The sequence below is a fragment of the Chiloscyllium plagiosum genome, unplaced genomic scaffold (genome assembly GCF_037043375.1).
Source record: "Chiloscyllium plagiosum isolate Xiang-an unplaced genomic scaffold, Cpla_swu_hap1 HiC_scaffold_7, whole genome shotgun sequence".
NCBI classification, from domain to species: Eukaryota; Metazoa; Chordata; class Chondrichthyes; order Orectolobiformes; family Hemiscylliidae; genus Chiloscyllium; species Chiloscyllium plagiosum.
In genome coordinates this window covers 107,573,701-107,593,268 of record NW_028270145.1, presented here as the reverse complement: position 1 = coordinate 107,593,268, position 19,568 = coordinate 107,573,701, and the positions used below count along the sequence as shown (strand labels likewise).

The following is a 19,568-nucleotide window of genomic DNA, read 5'->3' as shown; positions in this document are numbered from 1 at the left end:
ATTAAGCTTCCACAGTTCTCTGGGGTAGAGAATTCCAAATCTTCATCAGATGAAGAAGTTTCATCTCATCTCAGTCTTCAATATCCTGGTTCATATTCAGATTGCCATCTGGTTCTCGAACTAGGCAAATATCTTCCCTGCTTCTTTTCCCAGTGTTGATTCTGTTCAGCAAGAAGCACCGGATATGATCCAACCTTTATCCTCACCAACAGATCACCACAGACCCAATACATATGGAAACTAGGTCAAGCAAGGCTAAACATTACACCAACTCTGTGCCTCTCATCACCGCCTACTTCAGTGATTAAATTCAACATTGCCAGTATTGAGGTAGTGCTTATTGTTCAACTAGATGAGGCTTCCAAATCAAGCTTGCTGCTTTAAGGTTCATTATGGCAAGTAATTACCAAGAGGGTGGAGGAAACATTTCAAGGATGTCCTCAAAGCCTCCCTAAATACATGCAACATCTCCAACTCTTGTCCAAGACACTCAGACAAGAGAAGAAACATTGATGAAGCTGCCAACCATCTCAAACATCTCTAGACCCAGTTAGAAGCCAAATGCATACTGTGACAGGAGTGTGCAACCTCTGTGTCCCATTCACCTACCCCACCTATGGCAGGATGTGAAAATCCAAATTGGACTGTTTAGTCACGTTAGGCATTGTATCCCCGGAGTGGAAATAAGTTATCCTTGTTCGCGAGCAACTTCTGACGAAAATCTTTCTTCGTTTCAATCAGATCATTTCTCATTCTTGGAAACTCCCTACCGAATACAGACCCAATTTCTTAAAACTCTAAGACAGTCCCACCAATCCAGGGTTAACCTCTATTTCACTCCAATGGCAAGTGTATCCTTCCCCCTTAAGAAAACTAAAACTCAGGCTACAGGTCTCACCAGACTCTATACAGATACATCAAGACCTCATGTGCTGTAGTCCCTTGCAATGAAGGCCTTTCCAGTTACTTGCTGACCTACATGCTAGTTTTTAGTATGCCATATTTCCTTTTTTTTTGGGATGAATAAGGACACCCAGGTCCCTTTTGGACATCAACTCTCTCCAACCCTTTGACCTTTGAAGTAGTGGGATGTACCTACTAGAGAAGGTGCAAAACAGAGCAGGTGACTGAGGTGTCAGCGAGGGAGCACTTTGGGACCAACAGCATTAATTCTATTAGTTTTAAAATAGTGATGGAAAAGGATAGACCAGATCTAAAAGTTGAAATTCTAAATTGGAGAAAGGCCAATTTTGGCGGTATTGGGCAAGAACTTTCAAAAGCTGATTGGGGGCAAATGTTCACAGGTAAAGGGGCAGCTGGAAAATGGAAAGTCTTCAGAAATGAGATAACCAGAATCCAGAGAAAGTATATTCCTGTTCGGGTGATAGGGAATGCTGGATGACTAAAGAAATTGAGGGTTTGGTTAAGGAAAAGAAGAAAGCATATGTCTGGTATTTTCAGGATAGATCGAGTGAATCCTTAGAGTATAAAGGAAGTAGGAATATACTTGAGGGAAATTGGGAGGGCAAAAAGGGGCATGAAATAGCGTTGGCAAATAGATTTAAGGAGAATCCAAAGGGTTTTTACAAATATATATTAAGGACAAAAGGGTAATTAGGGAGAGAATAGGGCCCCTCAAAAATCCGTAAGGCAGCCTATTTGTGAAGCTGCAGGAGATGGAGATGCTAAACAAGTATTTTGCATCAGTGTTTGTTGTGGAGAAGAACATGGAAGATACAGAATGAGGGGAAATAGATGGTGACGTCTTGAAAAATATCCATATTACAGAGGAGGAAGTGCTGCATGTCTTGAAGTCCATAACAATGGATAAATCCCCGGGACCTGATCAGGTGTACCCTGGAGCTCTGGGAAGCTAAGGAAGTGATTGCTGGGCCCCTTGCTGAGACATTTTGTATCATCAGTCACAGGTGAAGTGCTGGAAGACTGGAGATTGGCTACCATGGTGCCACTGTTTAAGAAAGGTGGTAAGATAAAGCCAGAGAACTACAGACTGGTGAGCCCATTGTTGGTAGTGGGCAAGCTGCTGGAGGGAAAGAAAAAGACTGATTGGGGTAGTCAGCATGACTTTGTGTGTGAAATCACATCTCATGAACTTGATTTGAGTTTTTTGAAGAAGTAACAGAGGATTGATGAGGGCAGAGCAGTGGACGTGATCTATATGGACCTCCGTAATGTGTTCGATAAGGTTCCCCACTGGAGAATGATCAGCAAGGTTAGATCTTGTGGGATAAAAGGAGAACTATCCATTTGGATACAGAACTGGCTCAAAGGTAGAAGATAGTGGGTGATGGTAGTGGGTTGCTTTTCAGACTGGAGGCCTGTGACCAGTGGAGTGCCACAAGGATTGGTGCTGGATCCACTACTTTGTCATTTATGTCAATGATTTGGATGCGAGCATAAGAAGTATAGTTAGTATATTTGCAGATGACACCAAAATTGGAGGTGTAGTGGACAGCAAGGAAGGATCTTGATCAGATGGGTCAATGGGCTGAGGAGTGGCAGATGGAGTTTAATTCAGATAAATGTGAAGTTCTGCATTTTGGGAAAGCAAATCTTAGCAGGACTTATACACTTAATGGTAAGGTCCTAGGGAGTGTTGCTGAACAAAGAGATCTTGGAGTGCAGGTTCATAGCTCCTTGAAAGTGGAGTCACAGGTAGATAGGATAGTGAAGAAGGCATTTGGTATACTTTCCTTTATTGGTCGAGAGTATTTGAGTATAGGATTTGGGAGGTCATGTTGCGGCTGCACAGACATTGGTTTGGCCACTTTTGGAATATTGTGAGCAATTCTGGTCTCCTTCCTACTGGAAGGATGTTGTGAAACTTGGAAGAAATCAGAAAAGATTTAAAAAGATGTTGCCAGATTTGAGCTATAGGAAGAGGCTGAACAGGCTGTGGCTGTTTACCCTGTAGCATCTGCGGCTGAGAGGTAACCTTCAAGAGGTTTAAAAAATGAGGCATGGACAGGGTAAGTAGACAAGTCTTTTCCCTGGGGTGAGGAGTTCAGAAATAGAGGGCATAGATTTAGCATGAGAGGGGAAAGAGATAAAAGGGACTTAAGGGGCAATGTTTTCAGAGGGTGGTGCATGTATGGACTGAGCTGCCAGAGGAAGTGGTAGGTGTTGGTACAATGACTGCAATTAAAAGGCATCTGGATGGAGATATGAATAGGAAGGGTTTAGAGGGATATGGGCATGTGTTGGGAAATGGGATTAGATTAGGATATCTGCTCAACATGGACGAGTTGGACCGAAGGGTCTGTTTCCGTGATGTACATCTCTGACTCTGTTATGCCTCACACTTGGTCGCAATGTTGTGACTCTTTTTCCCAACAATATAGCAAATCAGAATTCCACTTCCTGGGATAAGGATGCAAATACCAACACCACATGATGCAGTGGGTTAACTCTTGTCACCTTTTCACCCATGAGCTGGATTTCAAATAGCATAACAAAATAGAGGGGCCACCTCTGAAACTTCAGGAAAAACAAACTACTGGTCCTCTGAATGAAGTTCCACAAGGGTGGGGACATGCACAGCATTTCAGGTTTCCATGTTCGCTCAGCCTGCAGGAGTAGCTAATTTGGAAAACTCCAAATACTGGTGCACAAGACGTTTGGGGCTGAGATACATTGCTCATGCAGAACTTTGAGAGCAGATGCAGTATCAAGTCTATGTACCTGACCTTGGAGTATAAGATGCTGAGACTTGTTAATAAAAATGGAAAGTATTTAATTCCCTGTGCTAATGTCCTGATATGCACTTTCTTTCAAGATTTATATATTAAAAAAAACTTCGAAGATTTGCAAAGATGCATGAATCGAGGTAGTGGGTGTGGCAGTAATGACACTGGCCTGATAATACAGAACCCCAGCTAATGTTCTCCGATGGATTCTGATTCCACCATGGTGTATGTCTCAAACCTGTTTACTGATTGTAAACTCCTGTCTGGTTCACAAATATCTTTTGGGAAGGAAATCTGCCAACCTAACTCTGGCCCACATGATTGCAGACCCACAGCAATGTTAATTCTTAACCACTGTCTGAAATGGCTCAGCAAGCCATTCGGTTGTTAATTACTACTTTAAAGAAAGAAATGAAATTAGATGATAACCGAGTGATGACTTAGGTGCCAGAAACAGAATGGCAAACCCTACTCTATTGACTCTACAAAGTCCTCTGTACTGATTATCTGGAGAATTTTATCCCAAAGATGGGAGTGCTGGACCACAGACGAATCAAATGATAGCGCGATGATATTATCTGGAAAAGCTGTACTTCCCGGACTTTTTTTTCCCTACTTTGAATCCATTTCAAGGCTTGAAAGCTGTTGTGAACTCTCAGTGAGAATTAAAAGTTGGACTGAGGGGCTGTGGGAACAAGTGCCTGTTGGAGTGTGAGCACTGTGACAACTGATTAGTTCCAGTGTGGCCATTACTTCACAGCTTGTGACCCACTTGCAGTCCTGACCCCAATCTGAAGTCGTGTTGTAGTATGATTCTGTGGGTATGATGTCCCCGTAACCACTATCACCATCCTTGGATATGTATTGTCTTATTGGCAGGACAGATTCACCAGAGGTATGGTGGTTACAATCAGTAATCACTCTTATTGTTTTTCTGTCTGTCTCAGACAAATATTTGAAGGAGAAAATGGTTACTCAGTAATGGGGAAGGGGGCTAACTTAATCTAACATTTAACACTAATATCTAACATGGTTACCCTAATTCTAACAGAGGGTTGCAGGGATGATAGATGGAATGGTGCCTTTTGTTTATGTTATTGATTCTGACTGTAATCCAAACTAATATTAAGGTATTTAGTTCTGGGGTAACCTTATGGGATATTCCTACAGGATTTGAGACTCCGACCTTCAGGACAAGGTTGGAAAGGCCAGTATTTGTACTCCTCGCTGTTTGCTCTTAAACTAAATAGGCCAGACCAGATTGAATGGCAGATTTCCCTCTTCCCAAAACATTAGTGAATCAGATTGTTAGAATACTTGATAGACTCAAGTTGACCATTACTGATACTAGTTTTTTAATTCCAGATATTTTAATTGAATTTGAGCTCCGCCAGCTGTCATGATGGGATTTGAATCCCTGTCTTCAGTGCATTAGTTTTTAATGGTCTTTCGATTACAATTATCACTCTGCCACCATCAAACCCACACTGTTGCCAGTTGTGCCCTTAGCTAGTGGGGTCCCTGATACCTGCAACCTCCCTTATCTCTAACTAAATCGAGTGCTTTGAAATTTTTAGCATGCACCTTAGTATGTGGTTCCGTTCGCCTTTGTGCCCCTCTGAAGTGTCTTGGAGTGCTTCACTACCTCCGTTAAACAAATTTTGTTAATGGGAATTGGTGTTTCACAGGAATCGTTCCATCGTCTGTGGTCCTGACTGGGTTCCAGGTGATGTCGAGGGTATTTTTAACATGGGCAGTAACACACAGCGTCAAACAGGTAAGATGGGAAATGTGCAACCAATCATTTTCAGTGCATATTTGAAAGTCCCATTTTTCTGCTTTTTAAATATTTTAGCAAATTTCCTTTTTGGTTTTTCTATTGAAACAAAAATAGAAATAGTGATCAGTAATAGAAAACTTTCTGCACTGTCTCCTTCTCTGATATTAAACTCTGTTGCAGCACCTTCATTACTTTTGCAATTAACGAATCAGGTTGAGTTTTCTGAAGCATATACCCCAATCTAACATAGGATAGTGCATTATCCAGGCTTGTCTCAGAACAGTAGGAATTGTGTGGAAAGGAGGCACCTCTTGGTAGATTGAAGTGTCACTGTGCAGTTTTCAAGGTAAAGGAATAAGATAACTGTTGGCGTGTGAATGGTTCTACCCCCTCGGCTGTATTTAAAAGACCCCTTGGCACGCTTTCAACAAAGATCAAGTGTCTCTTCCAGAATTGCACAGAATCAACCCCACAACCAACACTGAAACACATATTTGCTGCCTGAGGTCTTGATGTTTGTGCAAATAATAATTATTTGTTTCAATCCTGCAAAAAACAAAGACTCAGTTGGCTATAAATCAGTTGCTATATTGTGAGGTTGTAAGTGCCATATTGCTCATCTAGACTGCTTTGGCCTGTGAGCTCTACCACAAGGCACAAAGCAGCAAATGTCTCTCTCCCATTACCCTGCAACCACCTTCTTTTCACCCCCCCCCCCCCCCCAAACCAGCCAATTGCCGTGATTATGATCATTTATGTTATATTTAATGCAAGTTTTCTTTTGTCTCTAATTGCCTGCCTCTACAGCTATATAGCTGAAAATGTGTTGCTGGAAAAGCGCAGCAGGTCAGGCAGCATCCAGGGAACAGGAGAATCGACGTTTCGGGCATAAGCCCTTCTTCAGGAATGAGGAAGGTTTGTCCAGCAGGCTAAGATAAAAGGTAGGAAGGAGGGACTTGGGGGAGGGGCGTCAGAAATGTGATAGGTGGAAAGAGGTCAAGGTGAGGGTGATAGGTCAGACTGGGGTGGGGGCGGAGAGGTCAGGAAGAAGATTGCAGGTTAGGAGGGCGGTGCTGAATTCGATGGATTTGACTGAGACAAGGTGGGGGGAGGGGAAATGAGGAAACTGGTGAAATCCGAGTTCATCCCTTGTGGTTGGAGGGTTCCTAGGCGGAAGATGAGGCGCTCTTCCTCCAACCGTCGTTTTGTTGTGGTCTGGCGATGGAGGAGTCCAAAGACCTGCATATCCTTGGTGGAGTGGGAGTGGGAGGGGGAGTTGAAATGTTGAGCCACAGGGTGGTTGGGTTGGTTGGTCCGGGTGTCCCAGAGGTGTTCTCTGAAACGCTCCGCAAGTAGCCGGCCTGTCTCCCCAATATAGAGGAGGCCACATCGGGTGCAGAGGATACAATAGATGTGTATGGAGGTGCAGGTGAATCTGTGGCGGATATGGAAGTTTCCTTTGGGGCCTTGGGGGGAGGTGTGGGAAATATATCCTTGGTGGTGGGGTCTGTTTGGAGGTGGCGGAAATGACGGCGGATGATGCGCTGTACATGGAGATTGGTGGGGTGGTAGGTGAGGACCAGTGGGGTTCTGTCCTGGTGGCGGTTGGAGGGGCGGGGCTCAAGGGCGGATGAGCAGGAAGTGGAAGAGATGCGGTGGAGGGCATCGTTGACCATGTTGGGGGGGGGGGGGGGGGGGAGAAATTGCGGTCCTTGAAGAAGGAGGCCATCTGGGTTGTGCGTTTTTGGAACTGGTCCTCCTGGGAGCAGATGTGGCGGAGTCGAAGGAATTGGGAGAATGGGATGGCGTTTCTACAGGGGGCAGGATGGGAGGAGTTGTAGTCTAGGTAGCTGTGGGAGTTGGTCGGTTTGTAGTAGATGTCCGTGTTGATTCGGTCGCCTGAGATAGAAATAGAAAGGTCGAGGAAGGAGAGGGAGGAATCTGAGACTGTCCAGGTGAATTTGAGGTCGGGGTGGAAAGTGTTGGTGAAGTGGATGAACTGTTCAAACTCCTCGTGGGAGCACGAGGTGGCACCGATACAGTCATCGATGTAGCGGAGGAAAAGGTGGGGGATGGGGCCAGTGTAGTTGCGGAAGATGGACTGTTTCACATATCCTACGAAGAGGCAGGCTTGGTTTTTGGACCAGTTCCAAAAACGCACAACCCAGATGGCCTCCTTCAAGGACCACAATTTCCCCCCCGACGTGGTCGACGATGCCCTCCACTGCATCTCTTCCACTTCCCGCTCCTCTGCCCTTGAGCCCCGCCCCTCCAACTGCCACCAGGACAGAACCCCACTGGTCCTCACCTACCACCCCACCAATCTCCATGTACAGCGCATCATCCGCCGTCATTTCCGCCACCTCCAAACTGACCCCACCACCAAGGATATATTTCCCTCCCCTCCCCAATCAGCATTCCGTAAAGACCACTCCCTCCGTGACTCCCTTGTCAGATCCACACCCCCCACCAACCCAACCTCCACTCCCGGCACCTTCCCCTGCAACCGCAGGAAGTGCAAGACTTGCGCCCACACCTCCCCCCTCACCTCCCTCCAAGGCCCCAAAGGAAACTTCCATATCCGCCACAGATTCACCTGCATCTCCACACACACCATCTATTTATATCCTCTGCATCCGATGTGGCCTCCTCTATATTGGGGAGACAGGCCGGCTACTTGCGGAGCGTTTCAGAGAACACCTCTGGGACACCTGGACCAACCAATCCAACCAGCCTGTGGCTCAACATTTCAACTCCCCCTCCCACTCCACGGATATGCAGGTCTTTGGACTCCTCCATCGCCAGACCACAACAAAACGACGGTTGGAGGAAGAGCGCCTCATCTTCCGCCTAGGAACTCTCCAACCACAAGGGATGAACTCGGATTTCACCAGTTTCCTCATTTCCCCTCCCCCCACCCTGTCTCAGTCAAATCCATCGAATTCAGCGCCGCCTTCCTAACCTGCAATCTTCTTCCTGACCTCTCTGCCCCCACCCCACTCTGGCCTATCACCCTCACCTTGACCTCCTTCCACCTATCGCATTTCCAATGCCCCTCCCCCAAGTCCCTCCTCCCTACCTTTTATCTTAGCCTGCTGGACAAACTTTCCTCATCCCTGAAGAAGGGCTTATGCCCAAAACGTCGATTCTCCTGTTCCCTGGATGCTGCCTGACCTGCGTTTTTCCTGCAACACATTTTCAGCTCTGATCTCCAGCATCTGCAGACCTCACTTTCTCCTCTACAGCTATATACCTTGCATTCGGAGTCAGCCATGTAATGTGGGCTTGAAATCACAGCAGTGCTGTGAAGAATTTGAGTCCCTTTCTACCCCCCTTTTTTTTTCCTCAACGCTGTTTTACATAGAAATATAGAAAGTAGGAGCAGGAGTAAAGTCACAATGGGTCAAATGGTCTCCTTCCTTCTGTACTGTAAACATGAAGATATGGAAAATAGGAACATGCCAGTCAGCCCTTCAAATCTGCTGTACCGCTCAACATGATCATGGCTGAGCATCCAACTCTGTACCTTGTTCTCACTTTATCCCCATGCTATTTGATCCCTTTAGTCATAATGACTACTCCTTGAAAACATTCAATGTTTTGGCCTTAACCACTTCCTGTAGCAGAGAATTCCACAGACTCACCACTTTCTGGGTGAAGTCATTTCTCTTCGTCTTAGTCCTAATTGATCTAACAATATCTGTCAATTGTGACCCTGGATCTGGACTGGTCATTAGATCATCCTTCTTGCATTTGTTTTGTCTAGTCCTGTTAGAATTTTATGGGGTCTTAAGTTCTACCCTGTCTTCTAAACTCTCGTGAAATGTAACCCTAAGCAATGTTTCCTGTAAGCTGTGTGCGTGTGCAGCACTCTAATGTTCTATGCACAGTGATCGGTACCAAAAAGAACCAGAGGGTTGTTACAGTTCCAGCTGCTGATTAATGCTGGACAAAGCAGAAACACCTTGGTGGACAAATGAAACATTTTCTTTGTCTACCCTCATTCTGTGGACATATTCACAAGATGCTGTCAATGTACTTTTTTAATAAAGATCATAAATGTTTATTCACAAAAGGGGAAAAAATAATTAACTGTATTACAACTATACAAGAACTGTTTGAAAGTCTTATTCCCATAGCAGATAGAAAGATTTAACCTTTGACTATAGCTGTTCAAACCTCAGTGAGACATCACCCTGTCTCCATTTAAATCTCCTTGTTCAATCAGCACAGTTGTAATTTGTTTCCTTTCTCATCCAAATTCTGTTCATTGGCTCAGTGCTGTTTTTATTTGTTAATGGCTCTTTCCGAGACCCTTAAGCCTGGTGTTCCACAGCTTTTTTTCTGGAGCTTTTTTCTGCTGACTTCACATTAACTCAAGGCTATTGTTTTCACCCCCTCCTGCAAATAACCTCTGCTGTTGTGGTCCAGTTCTGAATACACCTGTGCATTCTATGAATTCTTATGAATTGTTCGAACTTCCCTAGCAATGGGAGTCAATAACACCAACTTTATTTTTTTCCCCTACTAATCCTTTTTAATGTCCTGAACTATTCACCTCCAGTGTTAAAGTTCTCATAATACAAACATAGAAATGCAAATAAACTGTAAAACTAGACATCATTGCTCCATTTTAGAATTCAAGATTTCAACCAATAATATCACCTTTTTATGGAGAGTGTGATTTGTTAATGTAATGATTAATGATCTGGAATGCAGTGCCTGAAAGGGTGTTGGAAGCAATTCCAATAATCTTTCAGAAGTGGACTGGATAAATATCAGAGGAAAGGTAGGTTAGGGGCACGGTGTGAAGAAGGAAACGTGCAGATCCAAAAGGAAAGAGTAGGTGTTGAAATTATTGGGTAAATCTTTCTCCGATATCATAAATGACATTGTACAGACGATTCAGTTGAGTGTAAGGCCAGTGTCCTAACTGCCACACCACAGTTTAGTTTGTGCAAATGCTGCACAAAAATTGGGTAAATCTCCATCTTGGTATGATGTGCTGCTATTGATGATATTATTTTGATTCTGTTTTCTTTAACTGCCCCTCCAGGTGCAGAGTGAAGACAGTGTGCTCTTGTTTGTCACTGCGTGGACAATCACTGAGATCGTTCGCTATTCCTTTTACACCTTCAGCCTCCTGAACCATCTGCCCTATGTGATCAAATGGGCCAGGTAAGAAATGTCTTGTCCAAAGAGATACTGGCTTACTAATTCATTCCTCTTGTGCAGTAGGATGGAATATAAGCAGTTTGTGAAACTTTTTTTTTCTCTCTACTATCTTTTTTGAACTTATCAAGCATTGGACAATTAGCTTAGGCCACCTTTTTTTTTTCCCCTCTCTTTCCTCTTTGCCCAGTGGCTCCTGGTGGAAGTGTTTGTGATGACTGAATTGGTCCTGCGTATAATGCCCCCTTTAGTGAAATAGCCTGCTGACTGTCAAGTATTCATACTAGATAAATGACAAATAAGGACCAGCAGCTTTGAAAACTAATAAAAAAACTGTACATGGAGATCATGATGATGAATTCTCCTGTTGCTTTGATAAGTGCTTAGCGCAGTTTGATATTGAGGTATAATATGGCCACCTACAAGGCACAAGTCAGCAGTGTCATAGAATACTCCCCATTTACCTGAATGTGTGCAGCTCCAACAACACTCTAAACTGGATACCCAATGAGTCCCACCCAATCCAACACCTTTTTTAATATTTATGTCCTCTGGATGTAGGTTTGTTCACTTCACTGGAAGGTTAGTTTTCAGACATTTCGTCACCTAGGTAACATTCAGTGAGCCTCTGAATGAAACACTTGTGGTGTAGCCCGCTTTCTATTTGTCTGGGTTTCCTTGGGTTGGTGACATTTCCTATGGTGATGTCATTTCCTATTTTCTCAGGGGTGGTAAAGGGGATCCAAGTCTGTTTGTTTGAGTTCCAGCTGGAATGCCATGCTTCTAGGAATTCTCCGTGCGTGTCTCTGTTTGGCTTGTCCTAGGATGGATGTTTTGTCGATGTGGTGTCCTTCATCATCTGTACGTAAGGATACTAGTGAGAGTGGGTCATGTCGTTTTGTGGCTAGTTTTCCACCTGTTTGTCCAATATAGTGTTTGTTACAGTTCTTGCAAGGTACTTTGTAAATGACATGAGTTTTGCTTGTTATCTGTATAGGGTCTTTCAAGTTCATTAGCTGCTCTTTTAGTGTGTTGGTGGGTTTGTGGGCTACCATGATGCCATGGGGTCTGAGTATTCAGGTCTCCACCTGAGTTATCCCCTTGGATTTTGTTTTTTTCTCTTTTTACATGCTGACACCTTGCTGTGCATTTCCAAGCATTTGCAGTTTTTCTTTACTTGTCTTTACAGCCTTTTGTGATTCATATGGAAAAGGTAGCTGTGGGGTGGAATTTTCCCACCATCTCTTAATGACAATAAACTCTCGTCTGGTCAGCAAGAGATGCTGTAAGACAGCAGTTATTGTGCATGTGTGCGCATGACAGTGGAATTGCTTAACTTCTGGTCATTTGCGGTTTTGGTTTTGAAGAATGTCAAAGTATCTGCTGCCTTTTTTAAAAACTGGCCATTGACTGCTATTGTTTGTTCATGTGGCAGTAGGCTAACTACTGAATGTTCCTATTCTGCATGTGTTTTCACTGTGTGAGGGATCCCAAAGTGTTTTTTCCCTTGGGTTGTTGTATTTTGACTTTCTGTGACCCATTATGGAGCTTGTATTGCGTGAGCTCGCAGCCCCCGCAAAGACTTGTCAGTTGAGTGGCCATGGTAACTTTTGAAACATAATGACCAGTGCCATTTGCCATTTGTCTTTCTACCACCAAGGCTTCCAGCTTCATTCCTTATTTTGAGTTTAGATTACTTAGTGTGGAAACAGGCCCTTCGACCCAACAAATCCACACTGACCCTCTTAAGAGCAACCCACCCAGACCCATTCCTCTACATGTACCCCTTCACCTAACACTATGGGCAATTTAGCATGGCCAACTCACCTAACCTGCACATTTTTGGACTGTGGGAGGAAACCAGAGGAAACCCACACAGACACAGGGAGAATGTGCAAACTCCACACACAGTTGCCCGAGGCAGGAATTGAACCCGGATCTCTGGCGCTGTGAGGCAACAGTGCGAACCACTGTGCTGCCCCTAGGGCTCCTGTCCGACACGTTTTCCTGCTCCTCAGATACTGCCTGACCTGCTGGGCTTTTCCAGCACCATTTTGATCTTGATTCTACCTCACCCACTTGCCATTCCCAAACTTCATAGGAATGGAATGAGAGGTGACCCCACCCCCCATCAGCCAAAGCTTATGGGCCATTCACTTGGCTTTGCATGATTGCTGAGTGGAGATCCTGGAGCATGACATCATGTGCCTAACCAGCTTGTCTGAGTCACAAATAAGTTGTAGGACTTTGGTCTTTCTTAGCCACCGCCCCTTTGTGATGTTGGTGTGTCCTGGCAGCAGATAATAGGCACTATCCCCCCTCAAAATCTCCTAAATTTTCCTTTAAATATGTAATTTTTGTCTTCAAAGTACTGCCATTCAGTCCAGCTGCACTGTATCAGTGTTTGTGCTTCTCAGCCCTCGCTTTTTACATTGTTGTTTCAATATAGGAGTCATAGAGATGTAGTGCTCTATGGTCCAACTAGTCCATGCTGACCAGACATCACCATGCATCTAGAATTTTCTAACATTTGGCCTATATCCCTCTAACCCTTCCTATTCAAGTACCCATCGAGATGCCTTTTAAATGTTGTAATTGTACCAGCTTCCACCACCTCTGGCAGCTCGTTTCATACATGCACCACCTTCTGAGAAAGCTGCTCCTCTCTCCTTAAATCTATGCCCTCTAGTGCTGGACATGCCCCCATTCCTGGGAAAAACCTTACCTATTTACCCTATCCCCATTCTTCATGCTTGTTATAAGCCTCTACAAGGTCTCACCACTGGCTCTGCTCCAGGGAAAATAGCCCCAGCCTATTCAGCCTCTCCCTATAGATCAAACCCTCCAACCCTGGCAACATTCTTGTAAATCTTTTCTGATGCTTTAAGTGTCACAACATTCTTCCTTCTAGCAGGAAGACCAAAATTGCACAGACTGGTTAGGCCACTATTGGAACCACGTCCTGTACAGCTGCAACATAGCCTCCTAACTCCCATATGCAATGCACTGATGACTAAATGCTGCCTTCACTATCCAACTACCTGTGACTCCACTCTCAAGGAACCATGAACCTGCACTCCAAGGTCTTTGTTCAGCAACACTCCCCAGGTCCTTACCATTATGTATGTAAGTCCTGCTAAGATTTGCCTTCCCAAAATTGCAGCAACTCATTTATCTAAATTAAACTTCATCTGCTTTCCATTGGCCTATCCGATCAAGATCCCATAGTACTCTGAGGTATCCTTCTTTACTGTCCACCACGCCTCCAAGTTTGGTGTCATCTGCAAACTTACTTACTATACCCCTCATGCTCACATCCAAATCCTTTTATTTAAATGATGAAAAGTGGACACAGCACCAATCCTTGTGGCACTCCACTGGTCACAGACCTCCAGTCTGAAAAACAACCCTCCACCACCACCCTCTGTCTTCTATCTTTGAGCCAGTTCTGTATCCAAATGGCTACTTCTCCCTGTATTCTAACCTGGCGCACCAGTCTCCCATAGGGATCCTTGTCAAATGCCTTACTAAAGTCCATATAGGTCACATCTACTATTCTGCCCTCATCAATCCTCTTTGTTACTACTTCAAAAAACTCAATCAAGTTTGTGAGACATGATTTCCCACGCACAAAGCCATGTTGACTATCCCTAATCAGTCCTTGCCTTTTCAAATACACATACATCCTGTCCCTCAGGATTCCCTCCAACAACTTGCCCACCACTGACGTCAGGCTCACCGGTCTATAGTTCCCTGGCTTGTCCTTGCCATCTTTCTTAAACAATGGCTCCATGTTAGCCAGTCTTCGGGCACGTCACCTGTGACTATTGATGATACAAATCTCTCAGCAAGAGGCCCAGCAATCACTTCTCTAGCTTCCCACAGAATTCTAGGGTACACCTGATCAGGTCCTGGGGACTTATCCACCTTTTATGCGTTTCAAGACATCCAGCACTTCCTTCTCTGTAATATGGATATTTTTTCCCAAGATGTCACCATCTATTTCCCTACATTCTATATCTTCCGTGTCTTTCTCCATAGTAAATACTGATGCAAAATACTCGTTTATATCTGCCCCACCTCCTGCAGTTCCACACAAAGGCCGCCTGGCTGATCTTTTGAGGGGCCCTATTCTCTCCCTAGTTACCCTTTTGTTCTTAATATATTTATAAAAACCCTTTGGATTCTCAACTCTATTTGCCAAAGCTATCTCATATCCCCTTTTTGCCCTCCTGATTTCCCTCTTATGTATACTCCTATATTGCCTTTATACTCTTCTAAGGATTCACTTGATCTATCCTGTCTATACCTGACATATGCTTCCTCCTTTTCTTTTCTTAACCAAGCCCTCCATTTCTTTAGGTATAGGGAATGCTGGATGATTATCAGCCTTTCCTTTCACCCTAACAAGAATATACTTTCTCTGGATTTTCGTTATGTCATTTCTGAAGGCTTCCCATTTTCCAGCTGTCCCTTTACCTGCGAACATCTGCCTCAATCTGCTTTTGAAAGTTCTTGCCTAATACTGTCAAAATTGGCCTTTCTCCAGTTTAGAACTTCAACCTTTAGATCTGGTCTATCCTTTTCCATCACTATTTTAAAACCCCTTTTTTGTTTTTTAAAGGGATAGCTCTACACAAATGAGGCATTTGAAAATGGGATCCAGATAGAATGAGATTCATAATGAGGCAGAGACTTAGCTTTTAAAAATAAAAAGGAAGGTGTGGAAACCATTTTCCTGATGAAGCTAAAAAGAGGCAGTTTTTCCATAACAGTTTGACACGCTTTGAGCTCAAGTGTAACCTGTGACTACTTGGCTACAATTCTGTAGGAGCCTGGTGAGACCACACCTGGAGTAATATGTGCAGTTTTGATCTCCTTACCTCAGGAAAGGTATTATTGCCATAGAGGAAGTATAACTCAGGTTCAACAAACTTCTCCACAAAAATAAAACTGGGCAATTGGACAGTATTCTCGTGAGTCTCGAATGAGGTTACCTTATTGAAACCCATAAAATATTTTGAGGGATAGACATGGTGGAAACCTAGAACCAGAGGCAGAAGGGGAATGTCATTGAGGACTGAGATGAGAACTTTTATTTTTACATGTTGTGCATCTTTGGAGTTCTTGATGTCAGAGCTGTGAAAGCTCTGTTATTGACTACATTTAAACTAGAGAATGATATATTTCTAATTAGCAATGACACAAAAGTTAGGAGGATGGGGGAGTGGAGGATGTAAATGGCATTGAAGTCTTCGATCAGCCACAATCACATTAAATGGTAGAGCAGGCTTGATGGACTGAATGACCTAGTTCTCTTACATTCCTGTCTTGATAAAATGTGTTGTGGTACGCTGGGGAAGGATGAGAGGACGCTCCTAAATCTGTTTAGCCAAATGGTTTGAGACTGCTGTAAATTCATTGCAGTAGCCTCTTAGGTATCTTTTTCCAGGCTGTTACAGTCCACCAGTCCCAGAACTCAAGACCCAGAAAGCATGTCAAAAAAAACTTTGAATAGCGAAGTTCACAAGCTGTTTGGCCCAAAGTGCACTACAGTCACTGACATACTTTTTTAAAATGTGGCTGCCATAGAAATGTAGGAATTACAGTGGCTAATTTGCACAATAGTAAGCTATCACAAGCAGCAATGAGATGTTCTGTACCATCAGCTTTCATTGTTTATCTGACCATATCATCTCTTGTTTGAAAGATTGGATAAATATTGGTTAGAAGACTGGAGACATCTCCCCTGCTGCTTGTTGAAATAGTGATATGGAATCTTCTGCATTCATCTGGGAGGGCTGCATAGGGAGCTCATGTACCTGACAAAAATGTGTGCATCCATCATCACAATCTGGGAATTCGCTCTGTCTATTTCAGTTTCCATTCACCATATCTCTGAAGGGATATGGTGATGGACCTAACAGTGTGAATTGAGGGCAACGTGTGCAGACACTAACATTAGGGGTGGGGAACAGTGGATGCATGCTGGCAGTGGGGTTGGGGTGCAGTATGTGCAGACCCTAACCCTGAAATTTTGGGCATGTGCCATGCTTTAAGAAAAGTGTAATTAAAGGTTCTGTTTAAAAACCCTCTTATTCCTACCCATCTAGATACACGCTGTTCATCGTACTGTATCCAATGGGAGTCACTGGCGAGCTACTTACAATATATGCAGCCCTGCCTCATGTTCGAAGGTCGGGTTTGTATTCTGTGACCCTGCCAAACAAGTATAACATCTCCTTTGACTATTACACAGTTCTGATCCTGGTCATGATTTCCTACATCCCAAGTAAGTTATCAGCTTGATCATTTACGGTGCTCAGTGTCAAAAACTTGGCAGATGGAATCTAATGTGCAAAAATGTGAAGTTATGCACTTCTGCAGAAAGAATAGACTAGCAGAATATTATTTAAACTGAGAATGTACTGTGCCTTTCTGCAATCTGAGGGATTTGTGGGACCTTGTGCATGAATCACAAAAAGCTAGCATCAAAGTTCAGGTAACAAGGCAAGTTGAATATTGGCCTTTATTTCAAAGGGAATGGAATATAAAACTAGGGAGTTCTTGCTAAGACTATACAAGGCACTAGTCAGACTGCATCTGAGAATAGCTTTTGTCCCATCATTAAGGGAAAGATGTACTGGATTTGGAGGCAGTCCAGAGAAGATTCACTGGGTTAATCCCAGGTATTGTGTTTTTTTTGAGTAGAAGTTGAATAGGTTGTGCTTGTATTCATTTGAGTTAGGATGGGTGGAAACCTTATTAATACAAAGTTCATCTGTGGCATAACAGCTCTAGAGAGATTATTTACCTCTTGTGGGAGAATCTAGGACTGGAGTATGGAGTCACCCATTTAAAACCAATGAGGAATTAAGATTAGTGACTCTCTATCTCACAGCTCTGTCAGGCTGGCTTGTTAAAGCTGAGATGGACTGACTTTTAATTGTAAGGGAATCTAGGGTTATGGGGGGGGGGGGAAAAGAGGCAGGAAAGTGAAGTTGAGGATTATCAGATCAGTCTTAATCGCTCTAAATAGTGAAGCAAACTTGTTAACAGAATGACCTCCTTCTACTCCCATGTTCTGTAGAGTTAGCTATTAAGTTGGCTGTACAGTCACATTTGCCAACTTCTTTCTGCATTCTATTCTATGAAACCAGCAAGGAAGTAATAGGTTTCCGAGTGAGCATAGGAAAGAGCTTGGTCATGTATATCCAGAACTTAAGCCCCGTCCTTCCAAGTGTCAAGTTTAAAAAAGACGATAAGGAAAGAGGGAAGTGATGACATATCAAGGCCTTATACTGCATAAAACAAAGGAATATGAAAAGCTTTGGTGAAATTACTGAAAAATTGAGGAAGCAAATCAGGCATGAAATAGAATAGAATTCCTACAGTGTGGTAACAGGCCATTTGGCCCAGCATGTCCACACTAACTCTCCGAAGAGCATCTCGGCACCCCCACCCTATCCCTGTAACCCTACATTTCCCATGGTTAATCCATCTAGCCTGCACATCCCTGGATACTATATGGCAATTTAACATGGCCAATCCACCTAACCTGCACATCTTTGGACTGTGGTAGGAAACTTGAACACCTGGCACAAACCCCCACAGATGTGAGAATATTTTGAGTTTGCACAGTCGTCTGAGGCTGGAATTGCATCTGGCTCCCTGGTACTGAGAAGCAACAGTGCTAACCACTGAGCCACCATGCTGTCCTCAAATAGTATTGGCAAGTAAAGCTTCAAACAAAAAACAGTTCTTAAATGCATAAATTGAAAGAGGACAACTAAGAGCTGTTACAGGGAGTTAAGAGGTAACCTGTGCATGGACCTTGCTATGCTTTAAGAATACTTTGCCTGTTGCAGAAGCAGATGCAGGGATGATAGACCCTTCAATAGGGGAAGAACAGTGTGAAATATTAAATGGAATTACAGCAGTGAGAGGTGACGACTAATAAGGGGTCAATAGAACATAGAATGTTACAGAGCAGTACAGGCCCTTTGGCCCTTAATGTTGCGCCGATCTGTGAAATTAATCTGATGCCCATCTAACCTACATTGTTCCTTTATTATCCATTATATATGTCCAGTGCTCATTTAAATGCCTTTAATGTCCGTGAGTCTACTATTGTTGCAGGCAGGCCATTCCACACTCCTACTACTGAGTAAAGAAACTATCCCAGATATGTCCTAAATCTATTGCCCCTCAATTTAAGGCTACGTCCCCTCGTGTTAGCCTTTATCATCCGAGGAAACAGGCTCTCACTGTCCACCCTATCTAACCCTCTGATTATCTTGTATGTCTCAATTAAGTCACCTCTCAACCTTCTCTCCAACGAAAACAGCCTCAGCCTTTCCCCGTAAGACCTTCCTTCCATACCAGGCAACATCAGAGTAAATCTTCTCTGAACCCTTTCCAAAGCGTCCACATCCCCCCTTATAATGCGGTGACCAGAACTGTACGCAGTACTTGAGGTGCGGCTCCAAAACTCGATCCTTCTACCAATAAACGCCAACACACCACGTGCCGTCTTGACAACCCTATTAACCTGGGTGGCAACTTTCAGGGATTTATGCACCTGGACACAGATCTCTGTTCATCTACACTACCAAGAATGTTACCATTAGACCATTACTCTGCATTCCTATTACTAAAGTGAACTACCTCCTTTTTTTTCTCTCTGCATGAAACTCCATTTGCCACTTCTCAGCCCAGCTCTGCATCTTATCTATGTCCCTCTATAACCCACAACATTCTTTGGCACTATCCACAACTCTGCCTACCTTTAGTGCCATCTACAAATTTACTAACCCATCCTTCTATGCCCAAATCCAGATCATTGATACAAATGACAGTGGCCCCAAAATGATCCTTGTGGCACACCATTGGTAACTGACCTCCAGGAT

General features: G+C 43.8%; 1 protein-coding gene across 1 annotated transcript in view; it reads left to right on the top strand.

Moving 5' to 3' along the window:
* Nucleotides 1-19,568, top strand: part of hacd2 (3-hydroxyacyl-CoA dehydratase 2) — a 43,364-nt gene that overhangs the window by 18,013 nt on the left and 5,783 nt on the right. The window contains exons 4-6 of the mRNA XM_043694260.2: nucleotides 5,396-5,484; nucleotides 10,544-10,665; nucleotides 16,773-16,951. Coding sequence (XP_043550195.1) covers nucleotides 5,396-5,484; nucleotides 10,544-10,665; nucleotides 16,773-16,951 — 390 coding nt within the window. The remainder of the gene's footprint in view (nucleotides 1-5,395; nucleotides 5,485-10,543; nucleotides 10,666-16,772; nucleotides 16,952-19,568) is intronic.